The 27,931-nt window shown below is 51.9% G+C and overlaps 1 protein-coding gene across 1 annotated transcript in view; it reads left to right on the top strand.

Moving 5' to 3' along the window:
- LOC148217875 (uncharacterized) overlaps positions 1-27,628 on the top strand; it is a 115,844-nt gene extending 88,216 nt beyond the window's left edge. Inside the window, 2 exon segments of the mRNA XM_088158431.1 lie at positions 21,635-21,643; positions 25,737-27,628. Of these exon segments, the coding sequence (XP_088014557.1) occupies positions 21,635-21,643; positions 25,737-26,662 (935 nt within the window). The 3' untranslated portion in view covers positions 26,663-27,628.
- The last annotated feature ends 303 nt before the right edge of the window (positions 27,629-27,931 follow it).

The raw sequence follows: 27,931 nt of genomic DNA, 5'->3' as shown, positions 1-27,931 counted from the left end.
TCCCCATGCAAGCATTTAGTTATGGCCTTCTTAGAGAACCACATTCCCACGTGAGAGCCCTCCCGCACAGCCGGGCTGGTTCTCCACCCTCGGCCGCGCTGTCCGCGCCACCTCTGGGCTGGCGAACGCCGGGAGTTGCTGGGCTGGGTTTGATGGCCCCGCTCAGCGCTTTCGGCCGCTGCTCACGCCGCACCCTCGCGATTTTCTCTGGCAATCAATGCAGATTGGCCATGAAAGTCCAGAAAGCAAAAACTGGAGACCAAGGGCGTTCTAGAAGGGGTTTCCTGCAGCCAGACACACAGCAGAAGTTTCCAGGAGCTGTCACTTGCTAGTCCACGGCTTTAAGGATGCTGTGGTGGTGCCACAGGAGAAGACCCTTGGGTGTTGTGCTGGAACAGGTTCCTGCAGAAGAAAAGGTGATGTTCCTATGTGCAGGGAACTCTGTGGTATCAGCAGTGGAGGAGCAGGGTGAGGAAGATCTCCAGCCTTGGGATATTTCTGCAAGAGCCTTCACCCCTGCCAGAGCCTGGGTGAGAGCTGCCAGAGTGCAGAGGGAGGCAGCCCTTTGGACAGGCGTCCCTGCTCCCTCAGAGCCACGGCTGTGAGACAAACAGCCTCATCCCTGAGGATGGGCAGAAGGGCAGGAAAGGCCTGGAATAAAAAAGTGGAGCCCAGACTTCTCCAAGAAGCTGTTCCCAGAGGCAAGTGTCCCAGCAGGAAGTGTCCTGGAGCCACTTGTGTTCAGCCTACAGTCAGTTCCCAGAACGCTGTCCCTGTTCCAATGGGGAACCCCCCACGCTTTGCAGCAGGAAAGATTCACATGAAACCAAGGAGGTTTTTCCACCTGCAGGAAGCTCCCCCACTCTACTGGTCAGATGGCCTCCGAGTACCAGGAATGTGTTTACAGATTAAGATCTGATCTTCTTCGGAGCATTAGTGTTAAATACATTAGGATTTTCTCGGAGACTTGTCAGAATGTTCCCACTGTTTTGGATTTGACTGGTGTGATAATTGATAAAAGATTTATGTTAAACACAAAAGCATTGGGGTTTGTATAAACCAGTATACTAAGCTCTGAAGTGAGGCATGGACACTAGATAATGGAAATTATATTATAAAATAATTCTGTTTAAAATCACCTTGTTATGTTATATTATGTTGTATTATGTTACATTATATAATATGTTATGTTATGTTTTCCAAATGAGCTGTATCAGCTACCACCTTGCAAAATCAGACTTCCCAAAAAGCCCTTCCTGCCTTTGTCTGATCAATACTGCCTATCTCAAGAACCAGACTCCCAGAACTTCTCTGGTGGTTATCTAGAAGGACCAGATGGCTATCTGTGACTGATTATCACCCAAAGGCTTTGTGAATTTGTGTAAGGATGTTTATTCAACCACCACTGCTTATGACAACAAAAACCCAAAAATTATTGATAACAACGAGAACCCACAGTATAAGAAGAGGCTGCAAACCAAGGTTGGGTGGAGCGTGGAGTGGGCGGTGACCCCTCACGTTCCCCAGCGCTGCTTGCTCTTTCTATATCAAATAAAGCAATCTAAATTTTGCTGAATATCGAGACTTTTGTCTCTCATTTATAACAGTAACAACTGTAGGATTTTTTTCTAACAGTTCACATCACACATTTTGTTCAAGTCCCTTGGGTTCATGGAGCTTGATGAGGTAAAACTGTCTTGTCAAATACCAGCAATAGTCCACTGACAATTTTAAGTGCCAAAATCATCAACCAGTACTTTTCCATTGATGATGTGGTGCCTACCAGATCAACAGTGTTACTAATTATAAGAAATACAAATGCTATAACTTATTCTAAAAGATGACATAGATTGCTTTCTGGTTTTGTTTGAACTGAACACGTGAGGAAGGTGAGAGCCTTTATGTCCACGTTTGCTCTGGCTACACAATGGTTATTAAATACTCTAAGAACAGACATAGTATAACTTCAGAGGATTCCATGGTGTGCATGTATTCCAAGGAAGACCTTCCCAGCAGGGCTGACAGCACCTTCTTGTACACCTCCCACACAGCTAGGGAGAAGTTTATGGCAGAAGTCAGGCATGGACACATACAAAACCACTGAGAAGAGAGAATGTATTCACAGTAAATGCATATAAGACAAAACCCCTCAAAACACTATCCCTTACATACATATACCAAATATTACTATTAAGTTTCTGTTAAGTATTGGGTAAGCCAATACGGCAGTATACAGATGTAGTGATTCTAGACTACTAATACATCTAACCTGTTACACAGCTCTAAAAATGGATTGCATGTAAGGTTGTCACCCTTTTTTGGTGGGGAGGCAGCACAGTTGGTAATTAGATTCGGCTCCTTGTCCTTTTATTTTGATCTTGTGTATTAATTTAAAACAAATGGGTACTGTTGTATATAGTTGGTTTTTCTAAAAGAACTCATTAAGGAATACGTCACACAAGCAATATTTGACTACATTCCCTACATATTTAATTTCTAAGTACATAAGCTTCATTTGGATTCCAAAATGCCTTGGAAAGTGTGAAACACCAAAGAGTAAATGCCAGTGCATCATCCACCACCTTTTGTGCAAAAGGATTCATTCAACAGCTGTGTGGGAAACCAGACACTGCATCCGGATCATAACTCAATAATGTACCTGGAAAGTGACACAAAGGGAATAAATATATGCCAGCAGCCATGGAGGTCAGCATGGGAGTCCTGTGTCCAGATGTCAAACAGATGCAAGTACAGATGTGGATCAGTCAGAGAGCGCTGGTACTGGGCACAGGACGCGAGACCACGCCGCGAGGGGCACTCGTTAAGGGCCACTCACCGGGGCTCACTCCTTCGTCAGAGGCCACTCAGTTCCTCGCCGGGGGCCGGTCCCTCCCCCTTCGGGGGTCGGTTTCTCTCCCACCGGGGGTCGGTCCCTTCCCCACCGCACTCCGCTCCCCCACGCCGCCCCGGCCGCCGCCGCTCCCACTCTGCCGCACCAACGGCCCCTCAGCCGGGCCCCGCCCCTCCGGGCCCCGCCCCCGCCCACCGGCCCCAGCCAATCCCCGCCCGCCCCGCCCGTCCCACGGCTCCCCATTGGTGGCCGAGCAGCGCGAGGGGCGCAGGCCCCGCCCCCGTGGCGGTGCTCGCGCCCAGGGTTCGGCCGTCACCGGGGCAGCGGCGGAGCGGGGCCCGCGCGCAGCGGCCGTTCCTGCAGGGCTGCGCTGCGAGCTCCGACAGCAACAACAGCGGGGGCAGGAGGCGCTTCGGCCAGCGGGCACGAGGGACCGATAAATAAACCCCAACGTTCTGGAACAGTGGGAACGGGTGTCCAAAGAAATAGCTTACACCTGCACTTGGGTTACAACATCCCCCTGTAGGGCTACGGGCTGGTTACTTCAGGCGGCCACAGAGCTCTTAAGGGGAACTGGGCTGACTTGACTTGTTACCAAAGCGGCCAAAGAGTCCCGAAATCAGACTGGGCCCCTTGGAGTTGTTACTGAACTGTCCACATTCCACTGATCGTTCCCTGCAGTTTCCAATCATCCCACAGAAAAAGACCTCGAGGTGCTGGCCCAGAGCTGCCGAACACGAGCCCAGGTGTGCCCAGGTGGCCAAGAAGGACAATGGCATCCTGGCCAGTGTCAGCAATAGTGTGGCCAGCATGACCAGGACAGTGACTGCCCCCCTGTTCTGGGCACTGCTGAGGTGTCAGCTTAATCCTGGGGTCAGTTTTGGGTTCCTCATTACAAGAAAGACTTTGAGGTGCTCGAGTGTGTGCAGAGAATTGAGCTGGGGCGGGCTCTGGAGCACAAGTCAGATGAGAAGCGGCTGAGGGAGATGGGGGCTCAGCCTGCAGGAAAGGAGGCTCAGGGAGGACCTTCTCTCTTTCTCTACAACTCTCTGGAAGGATGCTGGCTTAGGAGGGATTCCTAGTGATAAAGTATCTGTCCCATGACCCTTTGTGCCAAAAAGATGGTCACTGTGTCTTTAGGATTTGAGAACCAGGAAACCTTGAGGAGGACAGAGGGGTTTGCTTTAGGGTATGTGTTTTTAAAGGCTGCCTAGGCAGTTTCACATTGTGCTAAAGGTGTACGATCTGCACGAGATTTTGTGGGGGGTGGGTCCTGCCTGTCAGAGTCTGGAAAAGGTAATCTTTTTTGAGACATCCTGAGGGGCTGGGAATGTGTGCTAGGAGTAGATCAGATCTCTGGGAAAGTAGTGCTCTGCTCCACAATGTCTGTCAGTCATGGCACACTGGAGGCACCCAAGTGGCCAAGAGACCAGAAATCCCTCCTGGGAGGAAGGCCCAGGATGGGCTGAAAAGGTTTGAGGCCACCATAAGGAAAGAAGGGTCACCATAAGGCAAACACATGATCCTTTAGCCCTACCTTCATCTTGGAGTTTTACATCACTGGAACCCAGGACTCCATAGACAGATGTCTGGTTTTTTTATCTTTCCTGTCTTTCTGGTTTCCTCTTCTCTCTCACGGAAGGTAACATCAAATGAGTGTAAAGATTTTCTATGATCATTAGGCGAAGTCTATGCTGTGATAAGTGGTGTTATGTTTGCTCTTTTGACAATGTTCCTTAATTTTCTCTAGTTGGCCTTTAAACTTTTTGCCAGTTGGCCAGTAAACTGTGTGCTTTTTTACCTCTTGAGAATATCTGGTTGGGATTTTCTCCTTTGCGCCTACCTAGAGCAAAAGAATCTTGGTTTATTCCTGGAATTCAGTGACTGGGGTGTAACCCTGGCTGCTTCCCTTCCATCAGTGGATCAGGGCAGTCGGTTGCATGGTTGCTGCGGGAGCTTTTGTGCATTCGGCTTCGGGACTTTGCTACGCTGCCATTCGGCAATGGGATCCAATGTGCCTGCTTTCCCTGCCTCCCTGCTGCTCGAGAATGCAGAGCCGGAGCGCGGTGCGCCGCCTGGAGCCGGGGCAGTGTCCGCCGTCACCCGAGTGCCCGGGGGAATCGCTGCCTTCGCTGCCTTTTGTCCGAGCGGCCGCTGCCCCTCCGTGAGGGCCCGAGCGAGCACCGGAGCGCCCCCTGCTGGCCGTGACTGACTGACCCTGGCCCCGCCCCCTGCTGGCCGTGACTGACCCTGGCCCCGCCCCCTGCTGGCCGTGACTGATCCTGGCCCCGCCCCCTGCTGGCCGTGACTGACCCTGGCCCCGCCCCCTGCTGGCCGTGACTGACCCTGGCCCCGCCCCTGCTGGCCCTGACTGACTGACCCTGGCCCCGCCCCCTGCTGGCCGTGAGTGACCCTGGCCCCGCCCCCTGCTGGCCGTGAGTGACCCTGGCCCCGCCCCCTGCTGGCCGTGACTGACCCTGGCCCCGCCCCTGCTGGCCGTGACTGACTGACCCTGGCCCCGCCCCCTGCTGGCCCTGAGTGACCCTGGCCCCGCCCCCTGCTGGCCGTGACTGACCCTGGCCCCGCCCCTGCCCCGCTACCTCTCCCAGCGCCCCCTGCCGGGTGTGGTCATAACTGCACCAAAGGGCAAAGAGCGCTCAGCAGGGGCAAACTCCTGTGTTTGTGCTGTTTGTTCTGTTCTGATCTGTACATGTTTCATACTAAAGAATTGTTACTCCTTTTCCTGCACTTTTACTTGGAAGCTCCATAATTTTCAAAGTTATAAGGATTTGGAGGGATGGGTCTTCTTTCCGTTCCAGGCAGGTTCCCACCTTCCTTAGCAGACAGCTTTCCTTTTAAAACAAGAAAGTTTGCTAAAATACCCAAACCGGGGAAAATGTCATGATTTCGTGTACTTCATGATTTTACATATAAGGAAACTGGGCTATCTTTCCATTTCAGGGACATTTTCGCAAAGGTAAGTGCATTAAGATTTGAATTCTACCCTTTTCTTCTCAAGCAGTGCATTCCTTCAAGTACAAAAGCAACAAAGTCATTATAGGTAACAGTGGCAGAATATGCTGTCGCTGTTACTGTCACAGGGACTCCCAGCTCACTTCACCAGCTCCTCTCTGTTACCGCTGCCCAGTGAAGAAGAGTCACATTTTCTTTGTCTGGCAGTCGAATATCGTATCCTGCTTCTACCAGTTCTTTGCATCGCTCTGGCATTCCACACCCTAAATGAGACAAAACTGATTTACTTATCATTTTGTTCAATATCCTCCAGTTTGGAGACAGTTGCATCCAACAGAAAAAATCCATCTCAGTAAGCATCACTCCGCAGTTCCTACTTGAGCAAATTGCACATTGCATTCAAAGGAAGCCTTGTAAAAAGGGTGAGGCTGTGCCCTCAGGAGTAGATGTTTCAATTTAACAAACCTGCCTGAAACGCTTTTGGTTTATTTACAATAGTAGCCGTGATTTTTTCTTCTTCCAGTACAGGGAGAAAACGAAACTGAAAATGTTTTCTTTGTAAAAATGGAAACTTTTAACAATGAACATCACACTCCTGGTGAAAATGTGTCACTGCCCTTGGAGAATTGGCAGTCACCGCTCACAGGACGTTAGAAAAGGGATAATTATCACCCCCAGCTCAGCCTCCAGACCCGGGCTGACACACAGAGCTCTTGCCACCCCCTCACGGTGGGGTCCTGGCTGGAAGGATCACAGCTCGGGTCAGGCCTTTGGGTAGAGTCTTGGAGAGCTATTCAGGGTACAGAAGGGTTGGCAGCTCTCATAAAAGAAAAGAAAAATTAAAGAGCATGTATATTTATTAAAAAAAAAAAAAAAAAAAAAAAAGAAATTATTTCCAAGCCCTATTTTGGCAGGTCAGGGCAGTAGACAGAAGGTGGCACAGATTTGTAGTTGTTACATTCCTACAACTAGAGCTGTTACTGTGCTTTCCATCTCTGTCAGTTGTTTATAGGGTAAAGGAAGATATTTGGGGGGGCACAATGGGCCCAACATTAGGGGAGCAAGTTCAGGATCTCAAAATCTTTCAGTTACAAATTATCAGGAAACCTGAGAGACAAAGTCAGGGTTTTTTCTTATCCTGAAGGTGAAGTGGAGAAGGGGAAATTCAGAGCTGACAAAAATATACCATATTGGGGTGATCAACTGCAGGGAGAACTCTCCCTTGCCGGTCAGGAAGTGTGTCTTGGTTTGAAAGTCTGCTAGGGAAAGCAGGGCCCTCTCTTGAAGTGGAGAAAATAAATCCATTCCCTTTGAATTAGTATAATTTTGAAATTAAGGGTCTCTCAGGCAAAGATATGGAGATAGGAATAACAACAACTCTGGAATTAACAACAAACAGAACAGGAGCCCAGTTCCAGTCTCTGGCCCACGGGCACTTTCCCCTTTGGTGCAGTTGCTGTCACAGCTGGCAGTGAGCTCTGGCAGGCTCCTGATGGGCAGGTGCGACGATCCCCGTGCGGCTGCAGGGGCACTGGGGTGATGGCAGCTGTGTCCCAGATGGGAAGGGATGGAGGAGAGGCAGGATGCTGGGAAAACAGCAAGCTGAAGCAGGAGGGCGTCCAAGCAGGGCTGCGGGGTCCAAAACAGAGAGGCAGCTCCCGGCGTTGGGATGGTGGGGGGGTAGCAATGACCTTTCTGCTCCGAGAGCCAAAAGCGAGCGAGAGCCAGCAACTGCCCCCCACCCTCCTTTACCTGCTTCCAATCTCACCGTGTTCCCCCTTTCCCTTCCCCCACCCTCCGAGAGAAACTCCCAAAAAACCAGGGATGCCCTCCCTGGTGCTAGGACCCAACCATCAGTGCTTCTTAGCATGTCAATGGGAAAAAAATTCCACAGGCAGAGAGGAAAGGAAAAAACCACCCCCAACAGACGCTTATCCAGTTCTTCACTGATTTGAGGTTTATCAGCTGTTGCAGACACTGGGATGATGGTACAATGTTTTAATGTTTGGTAATAATCTAATTTCACAAGTGTTTTTAATTATATCTGTTATCGGAAATGTTTTGGTTTGTTGTAGCAGAATTATTCCCAATTACTGTACGTTTTGCATTTACTATATGTATTGTTTTGTTTTGAACTTCCCTTCATGTTCATGGCAAGAGTCATGCATGCTGTTTTTAAAACAAGGAAGGGGGAATTAGCTCCTAAATATTTACGTATTTATATAGATTTTTTTTGCCATATTTATACCAAAGAAAGGTAAAATATTTTAATGTAAGGCTCTTCAATTGAAGGTACAATGACAAAGTCTAATTAATTAATTAACTTAAGGAGAAGGTATGCACGTGTTTTTATCATCAACAAGTTCAAAGTAGTCACCTGTTCATTCAGCCAAACATCAGTTGCCTCCAAGAAAATTAAGCCCAGTGAGAAGAAAAAGAACCTAATCACCATGCAGCCTTCGTGGCCAGAACAAAACCAAAAGTAGGAGTGCCAAGACATGGCTGTGTCTGGAAATTTACAGGCAAATTGCCAACAAAAGCCTTGTGTCATCATCATGGAATAGTGTTCCTACTAACCTTCTTCAGTTATTCCCTGTTCCGGGATCCAAGAGCACATTCAGTGATGTCAAAGATCAACATTTCCAGCTAATGGACTATTTGGACTTTAAAACAATGGTCATTTATTCCCATTCGCCTAGGAGACATTGGACATTATTCTTTTGTTTTCTCATGCTGTGAAACCCTGTGTCAATGACATGATAGAATTTGCTAAGTTTTGTTGATTGTAATCTGTCTTTTATGCGTCTTATCCCATATCTAAGAGATAACCAGTGATAACCTTAATGAGATAACACCCTCACAAGAGAGAGCTATTTTATCATCAGAACATATGAACCTTCTTTGAATTAATGAAAAAGGGTGAGATGTTGCAGTCAGGTAGACAAATTATAAAAGGAAGGCTTCATAAAATCAGGTCTTGCTCTCTGCTAAATTAATAGCTAGCCTGTCACTTCTTCTATGTGCAGTTAAGTAACTTGCTTGTTCCCATGTGAAAACAAACTTCAGCATGGCAACAATTAACACAACAAGCTATTCTGGTAAGAGAACCATTTGCACCTGCAAGAAATAAGAAATCTGTCCTGCTGGGGACAAGGACGTTCATTCCCTTCCAGGAGCCCAATGCCCGGCTGGGGCTCCAGGGCAGGGGGTCCTTGAGCAGCTGCCCCAGAACCTCCGCCAGGGTCTCCCAGCGCAGCCGGAGCCGCTCGGCCTGGGGTCCCCAAAGGCCTCAGCGAGCCCCAAGTCCCTGCCAGGAACCCTCAACTCCCTCCAAGCCAGCATCCCCCACAGCCCCTGCAAGTTCCCCCCATGGCACCGGCCGTGGCCGTGTCCCCACATGTCACTGGCCATGTCCCACCATGTCCTCACCCATGGCTGTGTCCCCACCATGTTTCCATCCCTGTCACTGTCCCCCACATCTCCATCCTTGCCTGTGTCCCCCCACGTCCCCAGGAATGGCCACATCACTGTCCATGTCCATGTATCCCCATGTCACTCTCCATGTCTGTGTACTACCGTGTCTTTGTCCCCCATGTCCCCACCCATGTCTCAGTTCAGTGTCTTTATTTTTACCCCAGGGTTGGATGTTTTAAAGGGATGAAGAGAAATGAAAAGCAAATCCAGCCCAAAATAAAAGGGCTTCTGTGTCCATGCTGGCTGAGAATCCAACAGGGAAGGAGTGAGGGAAGAATACTTTTGGAGGTGTTTCCACCCCACTGTCTCCAAAATCTTGGTCTTTGCCCCAGTTCATCACCATTTTGCTGTGGAAAACACCCTTGGACAATCAAAAAATCAAAAATCAAAATCAAAATCCTGGAATCTCTGAGGATGGAAAAGACCACCAAGACCATTCAGTATTCCTTGAAGCAACCAGAAGATAGGACTGAAAACAGAAGATTTTCTGGGGTTGAACATCAACAAATTCACTCTCCCCAAGGAATTCCCAATGTTGGTTTCCATCCCGATGGACGTTCCTGTCCCTGCATTCATCCATGGAGACAGGATGATGCAGAGCCCCCCCAGCCAGGTGTCTTCCCAACACGGATCACCAGGGCCCTGCCCAACGGGGGTCACTGGGGATCATCCAACACCGATCCTCCCATGGGGGATGGAGCTGGAGCAGAGCACGAAGCTCTTCCCACACTCGGGGCACTCACAGGGCTTCCCTTAGTGGAGCCTCCGTTGGTGTCGGGTCAAGACTGAGTTGTCTGAGAAGCTCTTCCCACACTCAGGACACTCGTAGGGCCTCTCCCCAGTGTGGATGCGCCGGTGCCTCATGAGATGGGAGTTGTGCCTGAAGCCCTTCCCGCAGTCGGGGCAGCGGAAGGGCCTCTCCTCTGTGTGAATCCGCTCATGTACAAGGAGATTGGAGCTTCTCTGAAACCTCTTCCCACACTTGGGACACTCGTAGGGCCTCTCCCCGGTGTGGATGCGCTGGTGGTATCTCAGGTTGGAGATGTGTCCAAAGCTCTTCCTACATTCCAAGCAGGTGTAGGGCCGTTCTCCTGTGTGGATCACCTGGTGCTGCATTAGACCAGAGATGTCTCTGAAGCTCTTCCCACATTCCCCACACTCGTAGGGCTTTTCCCCAGTGTGGATCATCTGGTGTCGAATCAGATGAGAGCTGTAGCTGAAACCCTTCCCACATTCCAAGCACTTGTGGGGCTTCTGCCTTCCAGGAGACTTCTCCACCAGCTCTGAGCTCTGCCTGGATCTCCTGCCGCCTTCCCGGCTCAGGGAGGGTCTTTCCTCCTCACAGCTCACTGGGCTGGGTTTGCAGCCCCTCCTCCAGAGGGATCGCCGGGAATTTTCCTCCTCCGCCATCTGCCCACCCCATGGGAATGAAGAATCCTGGTTTGGGGAAAAAACAAGAGGGGACTGCCTTGAGCTAGAGGTTCTTCCAACCGATGTGCAGCTGAGGAAGACACTGGGCATCCTGTGTTTGTAAGGACCTCCCAAACACCCAGACTGATCACAAAAATCCTCCAAATATCAAGACACAGATCAAAAACTCCCCAAAAAGCAAGATTCAGCCAAAACCCCCTGCAAAATATAAAGATTCAGCAAAAAAACAAACACCACGTCTTAACCCAATAAAGCTCAGAAACAACAAGGTTCACCCCTCTGAAAATGGTGGATCCCCCTCTCCAGTCACCTGCTGAATGTGGAGAGGGGGGGCAACGCGCTGCGACTGTAGGGACGCTGTAGGTTTGGAATCTTGTGCTGCTTCCCATTTCTGCTCCTCCTGTGTCTCTGCTTTTCCTCCCATTCCTCTTCCGCTTACTTTTCCACCTTCTCCCGCACAATACCAACTTATCCTCCCATGTGGACTATTTGACCATTTTGTTCTTCAACTCTGCTTGTCCCTCCCTCCTCCTGCTGCCCCCAGGCCCAGCACCCACTGCCGGCTCCCTCTTCCCCCCAAACCCACAGCATCCCAGCGCAGGGGCAGCGATGGAGCTGGGGCAGCTCGGGCTGGGGCAGCGCTGGGCTCTCGGCCGCTCCCGCCCGCACTCGCTCCCCACTGCAGCCGCTGCCGCCACCACAGCGCGGGGGGGCCCGGCCTTGGCGCTCCCCCCCTCCCACCTCCCCAAATTCCCCTGCCGGGGGGCGCTGGGGCCAGGAGACAGACGAGTGACAGATCAGGGGGGCTGGGAAGAGTCGGCAGCCAGAGAGCACTGAAAATCTCAGCAGTGACTACAGTGGGATCTTCGGGGACTAAACATGGCAGGGCACCCATGCAGGGTAGAAAGGGAAAGCCACGAAGGGATCCTGGCCAAAGGGATGATGATCCCAAAATATCTCTGAAGGGTCCCTTGGGAGCATCTGGAGGGAGTTTGCAAATTCTCACAGAGGTAATCAAGGACATGGACACCCACAGGGGCATTAAGGGAAGTCCAGAAGAGATTTAGACAACAGGGGGATGGATGGTGTTGGTGTGCTGGGAAGGGACTGGGTGAAGGGGAGTGTGCAGGAATATGGTTCAGGCAAGAAGCAGCAGGAGGAATCGGTGGGGGAAGACAAGAAAATGGATGATGACAAAGACGAGGAAGAGAAAAATTCTGAGGATGGGGATGTTTTTCAGCAGGCTCTTATCCTCAGAAGTTGCCAGCTGCTGCAGATCCTTTGTATCCCAGGACAGGCACACAAGGAGGTCAGGATTGCAGGGGGTTTCTCTGTGCTGGGCAGCGGCAGGAGCGGGCGCAGAGGGGCGGCACCGGGAGCACGGGCTGGGGGCCTGTGGGGAGCTGCGGGGCCGGGCCGGGGCTGTGGGGCAGCCGGGGCTCAGCGCCGGGCGCTGCCTGAGCCCAGCACCCCCCGGCAATTGCAGGCCCGGCAGTGGCCCCCGGCCCCCAGGAGGCTGCGGGACGCCCCGGCCGCTGCCCGGCCCCGTGGAGCTGCCGGCCCTGCCCGCCGGGGGGGCCGCGTTTGGACACTGCGGCAGGACAGGCACCGGCTCTGGGATACGGGCTGGCCACGGCAGCCACAGCACAAGGAGCAGCAGCACAAAGGAACAGCTGGGAAATGGGCATTGGACCTGCAAGGATCGAATTCAGCTTTTAAGCATTTTCCTTGGGTCACTGCAGAAAGGAATGATTTAGCAGAAAGCTCAGCAGCTGTCAGAGGATGAGCACCCCCAGGCACTGAGGGGGCTGCAGGAGGGGCAGAAGAAGCCCCTGGAGCACTTGGTCACAAAGGCACAGCAGGGGAATGCAAGAAGGGATGAGGAGAAGGCCAAGGGGAAGGCAAAGGCCATGGCAGAGTTTCTACAGCCCCTGAGGGATGAACCCCAGGGCCCAAGGGGGCCCCAGCACCCAGGGGCTCTCACATCCTTACACCATCTTGAACCTGGTGCCCTCCTCACACTGACACCATTCAGTCCTTGATGGCAAAGATGCTTTCTGGGGATGCCCACTCACACAGGATGGTAAACTGGATTTTGCCTTTGAGTGGGAAAAAGAGGTAGAAGGGAAAATGGAAAAGACATGGACGGTCCTTCTGCAGGGATGCACGGAAGCACCAGCCTTATTGGGGCAAGCCTTGCAGAAAATATCACAAGAATTTACCCCACCCCCAGGGAATTGGGTTAATGCAGGATGTGGATGACTTGCTGCAATCAGGAAGACAAGAAGTGGTAGACGAAGCCTCTGTGAAATGGCTGAATGTTCAGGCTAAAAACCATCTTTGATTATTTGAAAAGAAGTGCAAATGCTGGAGAAAAGGGTTAAATATTTGGGACATATTTTGACTGAAATTTTGTAGTGTATTGACCCACAGAAGTACCATACAATTCCAAAACTAACATTATCCAGCACTAAAATGGAGCTGGGATAATTCTGAGGATTAGCAGGCAATTGCAACACCTGCATTGAGGATTCTCTGTTCCAGCCAGAATATTGTACGACTTTTTAAACCCAGACAGCCTTAATATTATGGTATGGACATAAGAAAAAGAACAGAACTAGAGAAAATGAAAAAAACCAAAGTGATTGAACCCCTGCCATGGCTCTACCAGAATCAGAAAAGAAATTGGAATGGGATGTGGATGTTACATAGGGCCATGCCAAAGGAATTTGGAATTCCCGGCTGCAGGAGCAGCATGGGAGGGCACCACTGACCCTGCACTGAAGGCAACGCAGCAGCAGCCAGGGCTCCACATCGGGCCAAGCCCCTGGGCCTGCCCACAGATCCTCTGCTGAAATCCTCTGCCTGGGCACCCTCCTTTGGCATCTCCACACACTGGGGCCAATCCTTGCTGCCACTGCTGGAGCTTCGCTGCTTTCTGTGCCTGCACTGCCACAGCTGCTGGGGAAGACAACGGCACAATTCCACTCTGCCCCTCAGTTACACTCACACACTGGGCTGCCGGGGATTCCATGGTCTGAAAATATACCGAGTGTAATTTTAAAAATCTATTTCTCTACTCAGGCTTCATGTGCCTTTGCATTGGGGAAACGAATTTTAAAGAGATTTCTAAGGAATGTTCCTCCACTCAACAGAGAGGAGTTTAACATCTCAATAGACTGGGAATAGCCCAAAAGATACTCACAAAGATAACGACCATTAAGGCCCATCAGGAAACATCAAGGAACACCCACCCCAGACACTGCCCCTGGCATAGTTGGAGATGCCTGGTCTGGAAAAGGCTGAGAAGGAAATCCAGGAGTGCGGACTTAATATAGAGGGGAAGAAATTCGGGTCCGATAGGAAATTAAATAGTAACAACAACACAACTTGGAAGCAATGAACATTAAACAAATGGATTTCTATGGGTTCAAACTGTAAAAAGTTAAGGGAAAATCTAGTAAAACTCACGTGTCATGGAATGATTTTCTCTGCACACCCAGGCTATTTGTGGATGAAATGATTTCTGCTACACATCCTGGCCAGAATCAAGCAATTCGTTGATTCTCTAACAGTAGAAATGGTGTTGAAGAGTTTTAGTTCTTCCCGCAGTTTTGGTGACAAGACTACACCATTAGAAGGTTTTTTCTTAATAATCCTACTTTTATAAGATTCATTCCAGGCAGAGTCAGGAGAGCAGCTTTAGAAATGCAAATTAACTCTGCTGAAGAAATGTATGGACAATTTACCAAACTATTCTTGCCTGGGGGAGGAATTTTGCAGATTTCCTCTGTCCCCCACTCCAAGCTCTGCCTGCCTGCACAGATGGAATTTGCACAACTAAAGGCAGAGCCCATAGTGAGGATATCTGACTGCAACAGAAATTGGTTAAGCTGCAAAGGGAAATAGCAAACGCAGAATGTTGGGAAGACTTCATGAAAAAAAGCGGGGGGGAAATCATCCCTCTCCTCACTGCAACCTGTGCTGTCACTGTCCAGGTTATATAGGGTGTATTGGGGCACTGGGGTGTTTTTGCAGCCACAAGTTCAGGGAAATGAGTTGGAAATTCGAGTATGTGGTGATTTAATTAGAAATGCAAACTAACACTGCTAGGGCAATGTGTGCAAGATGTACCAAACTCTTCTAGCCTGGGGGAGGAATTGGGCTGATTCCCTCTGCCTCTTACCCCAAGCTCTGCCTGCTTGCACAGATGGAATTTGCACAACTAAAGGCAGAGCCCATAGTGAGGATATCTGACTGCAACAGAAATTGGTTAAGCTGCAAAGGGAAACAGCAAAGGGAGAATTTTGTGCAACCTTCATGAAAAATAGTGTGTGTGTGTGGGGAATCATCCCTCTCTCCAGAGCACTGGGGTGTTTTTGCTAATCCAGAGAAACCAGTTGGGGATCCAAGTATTTGATGATTTCATAAGATTAACGTGGTCAATTGATGCAGCCCTGGCTGCAGGGAGCACCCCAAAACTGGAAAAAAGATGAACAGACACCAGAACAAATCCTACACCACCATGGACCAGCCCCAGGTAGACCTAACGAATTCATATCAGGAGACAGAGAAGTCATTTATCATTTCAATAGCATAATTAGATTACACAATGTCCTCAAAATAACACCCAACCAGACAGGTCCAGCTCCTCACCTTCTTCCCGACCAATCCACTCAGATGAGGAATGCAACGTTTCCCGATGGAATGGAATCAGATGATTTATTAACAGAAAGTGGAGAAGTTTGTGGAAAATTAAATGACTCAAACTGCTGTTTGCAAACAGATCACAAAGGAAAAGTGGTGAAACAGATAACAAAGGAAGTGAGAAAGTAGCTCATATTCCGGTCAAATGTGGAAAGGAAGGGAATGGGACACGTTTTCGTGGTTTCCTGGCAGACCATGGCTTAAACGAATGCTGATTCTCCTCTGACGTGCTGCAGAAACTCTCATCTTTTTACCATGCACGACACCTTGCGCCAAAGAGGATGCAGGAAAAGAGATTGAGTCGATGGAAATTAAAAGTTAGTAAAGGCAATTCTTGAGAAAATGAGAGAAGGAGGGATTGAAAGCAGTAAGATTAATATCGTAGTAGGAGTGCATATTAGGAGGGACATGCAGTAGGTGGATCGGGAAGTCTGAACCCTCCAAGTACCTCAGCCAGTAGGGAATGGGAGAGGGAGGTGCAGAAGGGAAAATGAGGATAAAAAGGAGGCGGCGCTTTAGAGACCGCATGGCAAATGCCGCATGGCCTCTCTCTTTGTTCATCAATAAAGTCACTTTTACAGGACTCCTCTGTCTCCTGCGGACACACAAACCTCTGGCCACGGGAATTTTCCCGCACAGCCCCGGGCACAGGGCAGACACCTCTGTGCCACCCACAGCAACCGGGACGAGCCAGCGCTGCTCCGGCACCGGCTCCTGCCGAGGCCCCAGCGGGAAGGAGACCGCGGGCAGCCGCTCCCGCAGCGCCCTCAGCCCAGCGCCAACACGGGCCGGCACCGGCACAACCAACCCGCCAGAGCCCCCTGCCGCCCCCTCGGCCCGCAGCGTGCCCCGAGCCCCCGCACAACCGAGCGCGGCTCCCACCTGCGCTGGGGCCGCCTCCGAGCTCCGCCGCCGCCTCCCCGGGCTCCGGCCGCTGCCGCCGCTGCCGGGCCCGCACAGACGCTGCCACAATGGCGCCTTTGCTGCTCTGCCCAATCAGCGCGCGACAACCAGGAGTGACATTGGCACAATCAGCCAATGGCAGCGAGGGCCGGGCTCTGCACACGGCCCAGCCTCGGCCCGCGCTCTCAGGGCCCCCCGGGCTGGGTGAGGGCAAAGGCGGAGATGAGGAACAGCCCTGAAACGGGCCCGGGCCCGAGCCGCCATTGGCCTGGAAACACAAACAAAGTTCTCCGCAGCTCCCGGCACGCCTTTCCCAGCCTTGCGTGTTCGCTGCCTCCGGCTCAGCGCGCAGCCCTGGAGCCTCACTTCTCCTACCCCCTAATTGGGAGCGTCTGTGCTTGGCTTTAATTTCCCCCAAAAAGGGAAAACTGCCCCACAGCCCCTGTGGATGACTGGGAGAGGGGAGAGATTTCTGTCAGAAAACTCCAAAAACTCAGAGCAGGATGATGAGAAGTAAATGAAGACCCTTCAAACCAGCTTTCCACACGCCTCCCTCTTTCCAACTGCACCTCCTACCCCGGCAGTGCAGGGTGGGAGAAACGACTCTGACTTTGTAAAATTTTAAAGGTTTATTAAATCTTAGCAAAAAAAATACACCAAAAGACTGAATAAAGAGAAAAATCAGCGCTGGGAGCACAGGACTAAAGCAGCAGACCCGGGTCTGATTTGGGGGTTCAGGGGGGTCCCCGGGCCGCCCCCGCCCCCTCCGATCTCGGCCAACGGGTGCGAGCGGCGCGGCCCCGCTGCTGAGCACTGACCCCGCCCCGGGGGCCGCCGGGACCCCCCCGAAAAAACCCGCACCTGCACCCCCTCCTTCAGTCCCTCCGACCTTCCCAGTCCTGGGGGAAAGGGAAGGACATGGGGCGGGATCACCCGGAGACCCCCGGGGTGAGGAGCAGGAGAGGGGGGGAATTGGGCTCGCGCTGAGTGGGGGGTCCCGCGTGAGGATTTCGGGGGGGTTCGCTCGAGGAATTTTGGGGGTCCTCGTGCAACGGATCCTCGTGCATAGGGCTCCTCTCGTGCCACCGTCTCCTCGTGTCACCCAGACCAGTTTGGGGAGCTCTTTGTGTCACCCAGATGAATTGGGGGGCTCCTCGTGTCACCGAGGGCTCCGCGAGTGACACCGAGAGCCCTGTGTCACCAAGAGCCCCTCAAGTGCCCCCAACTCCTTGTGCCATCAGGAGCCCCTGGAGTGCCACCAGCTCCTCGTATCACCGAGAGCCCCTCGTGCCACCAGGACCTCGTGGCAGAGAATTTGGGGAGAGTCTCTGTGCCACCCGGAGCCCCTGAGTGTCACCAGCCCCGTGCCAGGGTCCCCAGTGTCACCGGGGTCTCTCTCTGTGTCACACACCAGGAACCGACCCCCCCGAGCACCAGGACCCCCGAATTTAACCGTCCTCGTGCACCGGGACCCCCTCAGGACCCTCGAGTTTCCTCTCTCCCCTCCTCGTGCACCGGCATCACCGGACCGCCCCCCCTTTCCCGAGGAATCGCCGGAGACCCCCTCCATCAATCACCGGGCACCGGGACCACCAGAGGACCTCCCCCATCAATCAGCACCGTCACCGTGCACCGGGACTCCCCCCACCATCGAGCAGTGACACCCCCTCATCGTGCACCGGGACCGCCGGACCCCCCCTCAAACATCGCCAGCCTCGGGCACCGAGATCACCGGAGACCCCTCCATGAGTCACCGGGACCCCCCCGTCATGCACCAGGACCAGCGGAGACCTCCCCAGGAATCACCGGACACCCCCTCACGAATCACCGGGCACCGGGACGCCCCCTCGGGCACCGGGACTGGACCCCCCCTCGTGTACCGACCACCCTCCGGTGCACAGGGCCCGGACCCCCCCTTTGTGCCCCCCCAGCCCCTCGCCCTCGCATTGGGCCCCCCCGGGGCCGAGGCAGAGCCCTCCCTGAGGGACACCCCTCATCCCCGGCCTGCAGCCGCCCATGGAGCCGCTGACCACAACTCCCTGCCTGCGTCCATCCGGCCAATTCCTCTGGCCCCGCACAGCCCAGCCTGCAAAGCCAGGCCTGGCACTGTGGGGCTCGGGGGGGTCTGTCCTGGGCCACTGGGCCTCACAGGGCTCTGGGCACAGCAGCGGTGTCACACACTGAAATGTTATGGGGAATGGCTTAAACGCTGCCAGGAAGGAGATTTGCACATTATGGCTAAACTGAATAAAGAGGCTGAGACCACCCCAGCCCAGCCCTCCTTCACCTGACTGCAGCTTTGGCCTGGGACTTGAGCGGCCTAACAGCACCTGAGGTACCATCAAGGTGACACCATTGATCAATGGCCTCTGGTCTAGGGACAAGGACACGAGACTGAGGCAGGAGAATGTATCCAAAGAAAGCCAAAGCCAGCAGCTGTCCTGAAAATCAGCTTGGGCCAGGCTGGGGCTGGCGGAGGCCGTAGCCCACAGGCTCATCTGCTGAGGCCACGTTTGCACACACTGCCCACAGCCAGCCAGGGAGGAGGAGAGTTCTGGGGCTGTGGGGGAACCTCTGCCCACAGGCACTGAACACCCATCCTCCCTCACACAAACTGGCTCCGCTGGAAAATCCCCACCCCGGGAAGGCCACATCCACGGCACATTGCCGTGAGGGGCAGCTGAGGAGGTGCCAGAATCCATCCAAGAGCCCCAAAGCGCTGCCCAGACTCACTGCTGAGGCCTTGCAGCAGAGCACTGCTCCTGATGCAAAGGGATGCAGCAGAGCCAGAGGCTGCTGCCAGAGCCTGTGTCAGACTTGTCCCTGCCAGGGGAGGAACCTGGGCCTTCCCACCTGCCCCCAGTGTGTATGGACCCCCTGAACTCCGTGTTTGTGGGGGACCCTGAGCACCAAGAAGACAGAGATGTAGAGCATCCACAGGACACTACTGGGATCCATCTCCAAGAGGTCTGTAGATGCTCTCCATCAGAGAGCCTAATTCCATTGGGATCCACAGAGTGGTGAGGTGCTACATATAAACTCTGTACATGGCCTATCTTGTTCTAACTGAAAAATGTAAGCAATATTCTTAACTCTAACTCTATTATGTCTGAAGCCAGGTTCTTGGAGCCTCGAAGGAAACACTAGCATGTCTTTCAACCTTCACTAGAACATGTACTACTTCTCTGGCGTCTAAGACCTTTTACTCACTAAAAGCACTTAAAACTTATTCCATTTACTTACTTATTGCTCCCTCGTGCTACAACCTAAACCTTCACCTCTGCTTTATGTGTGAGAGGCTTAACACATTTCAGTCCATCTCAAGACTTCAATTCAATCCCTGCACTCTGATTTCTCTCTGAAGGATTCAGAGAAACTCTTGACTTAATGACTCTAACACATCCCCACATTGATTTTAGAGGAGTCGTGTGTCCCACACCCAGCCCCGCTGTCATTCAGGCCAAGCACAGCTGCTCCAGTGTTCCCAGTAAAACTTCCCAGTTCACCCGAGTCCCGTTTATTGGGGGGAGGGACCTGGGGGGACTCCAGTCCTTACAAACAGAAAATCCTGGATTTGGGTGAAACACTGGCTTAGGGTGTGCTTTCTTTTCCTCCTCCCTTTTGCCAACTCCTGCTCTTTTCTGTCTCTCTGTGAATGCTAATTTTTGCTGTACATTTTCCCTCAGATAATTGAACTGCTTACCATATCCAATGTAACAGTTGTTCTTCACCCAAATTTAACACGAGCAGGTGCTACTTCTCTTTCAGGTTAAGATCAGAGCTTGAATGCAGGGATTTCAAAGTGAATAAATTACCTTTCCCTCTTTCAGTCGGAAATGAGCTACTGCCACCTGCACTTGCCCTTCCCTTCCTCTCCTGAACCACCGAACAGCCCCACTGGGATGGCAGGAGCTGGGCCTGGGAACTGCTGCCTTTGGAGCTGCATCTCCTCCTCCCGTGGCCGCTGCTCAGAGCCCAGAAGTGCTCTGAGAACTTGAAGTTCTGGCAGCTGGGTTAGAGCCTACATGGGAGGAGGAGAAGGTTCACCAGAGCCCTTCTCCTGCCGTGCCAGCTCCAGGGCAAGGAGTGCAATGGAAGCCAGCCAATGTCCAAAGCCCATCTGCTCTGCCAGTTCCTGTGGGAATGAGCTGCTGCAGAGGGGAAGATTTGGGTGGGAATGTGGTTCTCTAAGAAGGCCATAACTAAATGCTTGCATGGGGATTTTGGCTTCTGGAGCAGTGGGGTAGGGCTGTTGTTGGTTCCTACCCCTCCATGCCATGATGATGTAAGGGGTGAGGGATGCCATGTGTGCTGTGCACTGGCAGTGATCCTCAAGAAATCCTTCTAATCCTCTCCTTCAAACTAGTCAAGCTCCTGGGAAAGATAGGACCGAAAAGAAAAAAAGCATTCTCAGTTTTGTGCCCTCCTGCCCTTGTGGGGTGAGGGGCAGGAGGCAGAGGTCCAGCTTGGTCTCTCTCTGACCTTTCCTTTGAGACAACACTGTCTGCTCCCACCACAAAGGCACAGAGGGTGCTCTTTGCCCCCACCAGTGGGAAGTGGCTCTGCTGAGCCCACTAAGAGTGCTGGAAGATGAGTCTGTGAACGAAACAGTTGAATATTGCCTAGAGGGGGGTAGCAGGCAGTAGATGTGCCACCATTCTCTTTCCAGGACCCCACGGGGAGTACTTGAACAGAGGTCTGTGAGGCTGAGAGGTTGAATATTGCCTGGGAGAGTGGCAAGCACTGGATGTGACTCGACTCATGTCAGCACTGGCCTGGCCTTTCCTGTTTGTACAGTGAGCTCACTGTTCACCGCGGGTGTTCTCTTTCCAGCAGAGATTCTCTGTGTGTTGTTTGCACTGGGAGGGAGATTTCTAGGTTGTCTTTTGTTTCTTCATTAAAGGCGAATGATGGTGGGCAGAGATCTGCAGAGAGTGAGATGAAGAAAGGAACAGGGTTGGTTGCCCCTAAAACATGAGAGGAGATGAACAGTCCCATTGTCCCCCCCTGAGCCTCGCCAGAGTGAAATAACTAAGAAATTGTCCCCAAACACAGGGTTTTGTGCAGCCTTGTGTTACCTGCAGGAATGTGGGACCTGTCTTCGAGTATGTGTGTGGGGGAGGGTTGGGGAAGTAAGAAGAACTTCTAGTGACATATTTTAACTAATTGTAGGCATAAACTGTGCCACAATGTGCCACCCATATTCCACTCTCCTGTCCCCATCCCCACCGTGTCATGATCCCACAGAGAGACCTACAAGGGGGTCGAGGCCAGGAGGGCTCTAGAAAAGTGCAGTGCACACGTGTGCCAGTGTGCAGAGCTCTGTGTGCACACACAGACACCGAAGTGCACACGTGTGTCAGTGTGCACAGCTGCACACACGGATATTTTCTAGCGTGTCCAGATGTAAGAGTGCCCGTCCTGCTTTGCACAGTGTCCATGTGTGCGGGTGTGCACAGCACTGTTCACATCTGTGCACTGCTGTGTACACGTGTGTGGAGTCTGTGCACAGCTCTGTGCTTGTAGGTGTGCACAGCTCCGCAAGGGTGAGCACGGCTCTGTGTGGGACATCCGTGTGTCAATGACACTGCACGTATTCGTGTGCACGAGCTCTCTAAGGACAACAGGTCTTGTGCTTGTGGGCAGGTGAGCATTAGTGGAGACTGTGCCTAGGTGGGTGTGTGTCTGTGTGTCTGTGTGTGTGTGTCTGTGTGTCTGTGTGTCTGTGTGTCTGTGTGTCTGTGTGTGCCCGTCTGTAAGAGCCAAAACGAGCTATGTGGGTCTCCAGACGGCTCTTTAAAATGCTGTTTTTTGTATCCAGATGATACCGCAATTCACAGGTCGTGGAGCCTTTTCAGCCACAGCTGTAGGTTCGTCTGAAGCTTCTCTAGTTCTGGTTACAGTGCATTCTATACTTTCCATTACAGAGCATCCTTTACTGTTACCTATAGCCTATCCTTACTACTAACATTACCATATTCATGTTACTATTGTCCAATCACCAAAGGTTAGTATGACACACTTTAAGCTCGAAGTACTTTTTCAGTTTTCTTGCACTGGAAAATTCTGAGATCTTTTCTCTACTTGCCACACCAGCTTTCTTGTTTGTCTGTGAAAATCTTTTTGCTTTTTAAGAACATCTTTTGTTTGAGATGGATTTATCCTTTGCTCTAAGTCACACAAGCCCCGTCCCCCTCGCTCGCTCTTTGTCTCCTGGTGGCGGCGGCCCCGGGGCCGGGCTCTCCCTGGCTGTGCCCAATCAGCGCGCGAATTCGAGGAGTGACAGCGGAACCAGCCAATCGCCGCGAGGGGCGGGCTCTGCACGCGGCACGGACTCTGCTCCCTTTGCCCGAGCTCCGCCATTTCTCGGAAACCTCGCCTGAGGAGCGGGCAGGAGGCCAAGGAACCGCTGCTGCCCTGAACCGCCGGGAGCTCGGGGTGAGCGGGAGCTGAGGGCGCTGGGAGCTGGGGGTGAGTCCGGGATGGAGCCCAGACCCACTTGCAGCCTCGGCAGGAGCCGATGCCGGAGCAGCGCTGGCTCGTCCCGGTTCCTGTGGGTAGCACAGAGGTAGCTGCCCTGGGGAAGGGGGGTGGAAGGGGAAATCCCTCTACGGGATAATTCACGTGGCGAGAGGTTTGTGTGCACAAAAGAGACAGAGGAGTCCTGTAAAAGTCACTTTATTCATGAACAAGGGGAGAGGCCATGCGGCATTTGCCATGCGGTCTCTGAAACGCAGCCGCCTTTTTATCCTCATTTTCCCGGCCGGATCTCCCTCTCCCTTTCCCCACTGCCTGAGGTACTTGGAAGGTTCAGACTTCGCGATCCGCCTACTTCATGCCCTCGTTAATATGCACCCCTCCTTTTGTATAACATCCGATATTCCCGGCTCTGTTAAGTGTTTCTCCTTCTCGAAGTTCAGGAATTGAGAAGGATCTTGGCTGAGCAGTTGTCCGTACCAATTAATTTTCTGAAAATGATGGTTTGTCTTGTTACTTCCTTTTGTACAAATTCCTGGCCCTGTCTCCAGGCACATTCATCTTACTCTGTTCAAACCCTCTTCTCATTTTCTCAATAATTATCTTTACTAACTTTATTACCATTGACTTAGTCTCTTTTCCTGGATCCTCTTTGATTTTGGGATTATTCTCAGTGACCTCATTCCCTGTCCTTTTGTAGCCGTTTCTGGATCAGGAGGCCTGGCTGCCACCTGCGTCCCCTTGCTCACCTGCTGAATGAGCTGCACTCAGTGCATGGTAAAAAGATGAGAGTTGCTGCAGCACGTCAGAGGAGGAACAGCATTCGTTTAACCCATGGTCTGCCAGGGAACCACAGAAACGTGTCCCATTCTCATCCTTTCTACATTTGGATTGGAATATGAGCTGTTTTCTTCTTTCCTTTGTTATCTGTTTCACCACTTTTCAGTTATCATCTGTTTGCAAATAGCAGTTTCAATCATTTAATTTTCCACAAACTCCTCTCCTTCTTTTAATAGATAATCTGATTCTATCCCATGGTGACATGTCTCATTCTTCATTTCCTTGGATTGGTGGGCAGTAAAGTCAGGAGCTGGAGCTGTCTGTTTAGTTATTATTTCGAGGACAGTTTTTAACCTAATTATGCCACTCAAATTATGGATGGATTTTTTTTGTCTCCTGGTACGAAATCATTAGGGCTTCCAGGGGCTGGTCCGTGGTGTTGTAGGATTTGTTCTGGTGGCCGTTCATCTTTTTCCCATTTTTGGGTGCTCCCTCCAGCCAGGGCTGCATCAATTGACCACTTTTCTCTAAATAATCATCAAATACTTGGATTCCCAACTGATTTCTCTGAACAGTGACAGCACATGTTGGACTGGGGAGAGGGATTATTCCCCCCTCCCACATTTTTCATGAAGTTTTCACAACGTTTTCCTTTGCTGTTTCTCTTTGCGGCTTAACCAATTTCTGTTGCAGTCAGATATCCTCACTATGGGCTCTGCCTTTAGTTGTGCAAATTCCATCTGTGCAAGCAGGCAGAGCTTGGGGTGAGGGGCAGAGGAAATCAGCGAAATTCCTCTCCCAGGGAACAAGACCCTGGTTCATTGTGCACACTTTGCCCTAGCAGTGTTAATTTGCATTTCTAAAGCTCCTCTCCTGCTGCCTGGATCCAGTGCTTCTCTTCCAGAGCAGCCCTTAGGTGATTCACACGTGCACCCCCCACAATCTGCATTATTTTTTGCCATTTTTTTTTCCTTTTTAACAATATTTCTTAAATGTTTATGCATTGAAGCATCACCTTTAAAGCTTTTCTGGTATTGCAAAATCCACCCTAAACGTGAACATGGAAAAACCCATATGGAAATGTTGCCATCATTAAGAGCCATTCAAAAATATACACAAAAATTTCCAATGCAATCAAGATTTTCCTACTTCTTCTCCAAGGAGTAAAAATTGCTTGTCACATCCTTGGCCCAAACCTAACTGACAACACAAAAGTAGGATTATTCTCCACTAGATGGAGAATTACCAGGGTAAAAAATTTCACACACCAATTCCAAGGGAGATAATGGAATATCTGCCCTGGATCTGGCACTTTTTCTGGCCAAAGCCAATGGCAAAAGCCATAGCCATGGCATCTTGGCTTCTATCACCAGCTTCCAAAGGTGTTTCTTTATTTCCTGTTTGTTCTTTCAACCTGACCTGAGCTCTGGGGGTGCAAGGGCTTGTGAAGGTCCCATTGTATTCCTAAAGCAGCCATGGATGCACGTGGGAGGAGCAGGTGGGATTGTGCAGGAGAAAGAGGAATAATAGGAGGAAGAGTAGGGACACAGGAGTAGGAAGAGAAGAAACAGGAAGGAGCACAAGGTTCCCCCCTCCCTGTATCTGCAGCCTCTCCCCAGGCCTCAGGAGCATTGTCCCCATCGCATGCAGCAGGTGACCGGAGAGGGGGATCCATGATTTTCACATGGGTTAATCTTGGTATTTCTGAGCTTTATTTGGCTAAATGTTGGTGCTTTGGTTTTTTGCAGCAGTTGAATCTTTCTATTTTGGAGAGGGTTTTGGCTAAATCTTGGTGTTTGTGGGGGTTTTGATCTGCGTCATGATGTTTGGAGGATTTTTGGTTTGAATCTTGGTGTTTTGGAGGTTCTTACAGACACAAGATGCCCAATGAGTTCCTGAGTTGCACTTGGACAAGGAGGAACACCCAGCCCAACACACTCTTCTCTTGTTTTTTCCCCAAACCAGGATTTGTCATTCCCAAGGCATTGGCAGATGGAGGAGGAAAAGCCCCGGAGATCCCTCTTGAGGAGGGGCTGCAAACCCAGCCCAGGGAGCTGCGAGGAGGAAAGACCCTCCCTGAGCCAGGAAGGCGGCCGGAGATCCAGGCAGAGCTCAGAGCTGGTGGAGAAGCCTCCTGGAGGGGAGAAGCCCCACGAGTGCTCGGAATGTGGGAAGGGTTTCAGGTACAGCTCCCAGCTGATCCAGCACCAGAGGATCCACACTGGCGAAAAGCCCTATGAGTGTGGGGAATGTGGGAAGGGATTCATCAACAGCTCCAGCCTGATCCGGCACCAGAGAGTCCACACTGGGGAAAAGCCCTATGAGTGTGGGGATTGTGGGAAGAGCTTCAGGAACAGCTCCAACCTGCGCCAGCACCAGATGATCCACACTGGGGAAAAGCCTTACGAGTGTGGGGAATGTGGGAAGGGATTCAGAGACAGCTTCTGCCTGATCCGGCACAAGATGATCCACACAGAGGAAGGGCCCTACGAGTGTGGGGAATGCAGCAAGAGCTTCAGCAACAGCTCCACCCTGATCCAGCACCAGGTGATCCACACAGGGGAAGGGCCCTACAGCTGCTTGGAATGTGGGAAGAGCTTTGGGTGGAGCTCCGGCCTGATAAACCACCGGCGCACCCACACTGGGGAGAGGCCCTACGAGTGTCTCAAGTGTGGGAAGAGGTTTCAGAGAAGCTCCACTCTCGTCAGACATGAGCGGATTCACACAGAGGAGAGGCCCTTCCGCTGCCCCGACTGCGGAAAGAGATTCAACCGCAACTCCACCCTCACTCTCCACCGGCGCATCCACACTGGGGAGAGGCCCTACAAGTGTCCCAAGTGTGGGAAGAGGTTTCAGACCACCTTTAATCTCCTCGTACATGAGCGGATTCACACAGAGGAGAGGCCATTCTCCTGCCCTGACTGCGGGAAGGGATTCAAGCAGAACTCCCATCTCACTGTCCACCGGCGCATCCACACTGGGGAGAGGCCCTACGAGTGTCCTGAGTGTGGGAAGAGCTTCTCCAGGAGCTCAACCTTGACCCAACACCAACGGAGTCACCACTAAGGGAAGCCCTGTGAGTGCCCCGAGTGTGGGAAGAGCTTCGTGCTCTGCTCCAGCTCCATCCCCCATGGGAGGATCGGTGTTGGATGATCCCCAGTGATCCCCGTTGGGCAGAGCTCTGGTGATCCCTGTTGGATAGGGGAAAGGGGTTGGAGAGATTTCTTTCCCTTCTCCTTGTGCTGCTGTGATTTGGTTATAATAAATTCCCTCGCTGTGCCCAGGCTGGCTCTGTTGTTCCCCTGCCGGTGCTCGGGGCGGGATCTCTCCTGTTCCTTCTCTCAACTCCCGGGGCTGTCCTCAGCCAATCAGAGAATGCGATGAAGAAGATTCAGCCAATGAGAGAGAGCAGCTGTGATGACTCACCGGTTGCCGGGCAGACTCACAGCACCCAGTGTTCCCCACCTGGGCAGGTGTAAGGGTCGGTCCGAAATTCCCCTCGATTTTGCCTCCCGACCGTCGCAAGGAGACCTCGAGGACCCCACCCAGGCTGACTCTGGACAATGGTTTACTGGCCGGGCCAAGGTGGATGCTCATGACTGTGTGCTGGTGTATTGTGTTCACTGGACTGTGCTGTTGTGGCACCAACCAGAGACTGTGTTGTACCAACTGAGGACTGCTTGTCCGTACTTGTCTCCTGCAGCACCACACAATGGTCCATAAAACTTCCCACCTCTTGGCCAGAGGCCACTCGCTTTGGAGAAGGACTATAAAAGAGCGACCCTCTGGGAAAGACCCTTTGAGATCTCTCCACTGATGAAGACCCCCTGGAGAAGACCCCTGAGATCTCCCTGCGGACGAAGACTCGTCTATCGGATGACCCGTGAGGACGCCCGTCTCATCTGTTGGTAGCTATTCTCCCATCCCTTCCTTTCCTTCCCCTTTCCCTATACTTTGTTTCCTTTACCTCTCCCCTTTACCGTAACTGAATTGTTGGCATTTGATGAAATGCATTGCTGTTGTTGAATAAACTGATTTTCTGCTGTTGAATAAACTGATTTTGTCCCCTGCATTTTGCCTGTTTGCACCTTTGAGATCAAAAGAACCATCACGACCCCCACTCTGCATTAATAGCGGATGGTGACAGCAGGGTCTGCAGCGGCTGCTGGGACAGGAGCTTTGTGGGCAGAGAAAAGGGGGTAACACTGAGCCAGGGTTCCCCAGGGGGAGCACACAGGCTCTGGAGGAGGGGGCACACGACTCGTTAGGACCCCCTCTCACCTTCTTGCACAGGTAGAAGCCGAACTCCAGTGCCAGGAAGATGAAGCCCAGCAC

Source organism: Sturnus vulgaris, unplaced genomic scaffold (assembly GCF_052056855.1).
Source record: "Sturnus vulgaris isolate bStuVul1 unplaced genomic scaffold, bStuVul1.hap1 Scaffold_198, whole genome shotgun sequence".
NCBI classification, from domain to species: Eukaryota; Metazoa; Chordata; class Aves; order Passeriformes; family Sturnidae; genus Sturnus; species Sturnus vulgaris.
Note: the sequence above shows the minus strand (reverse complement) of the source record. Positions and strands in the feature narration are given on the sequence as shown.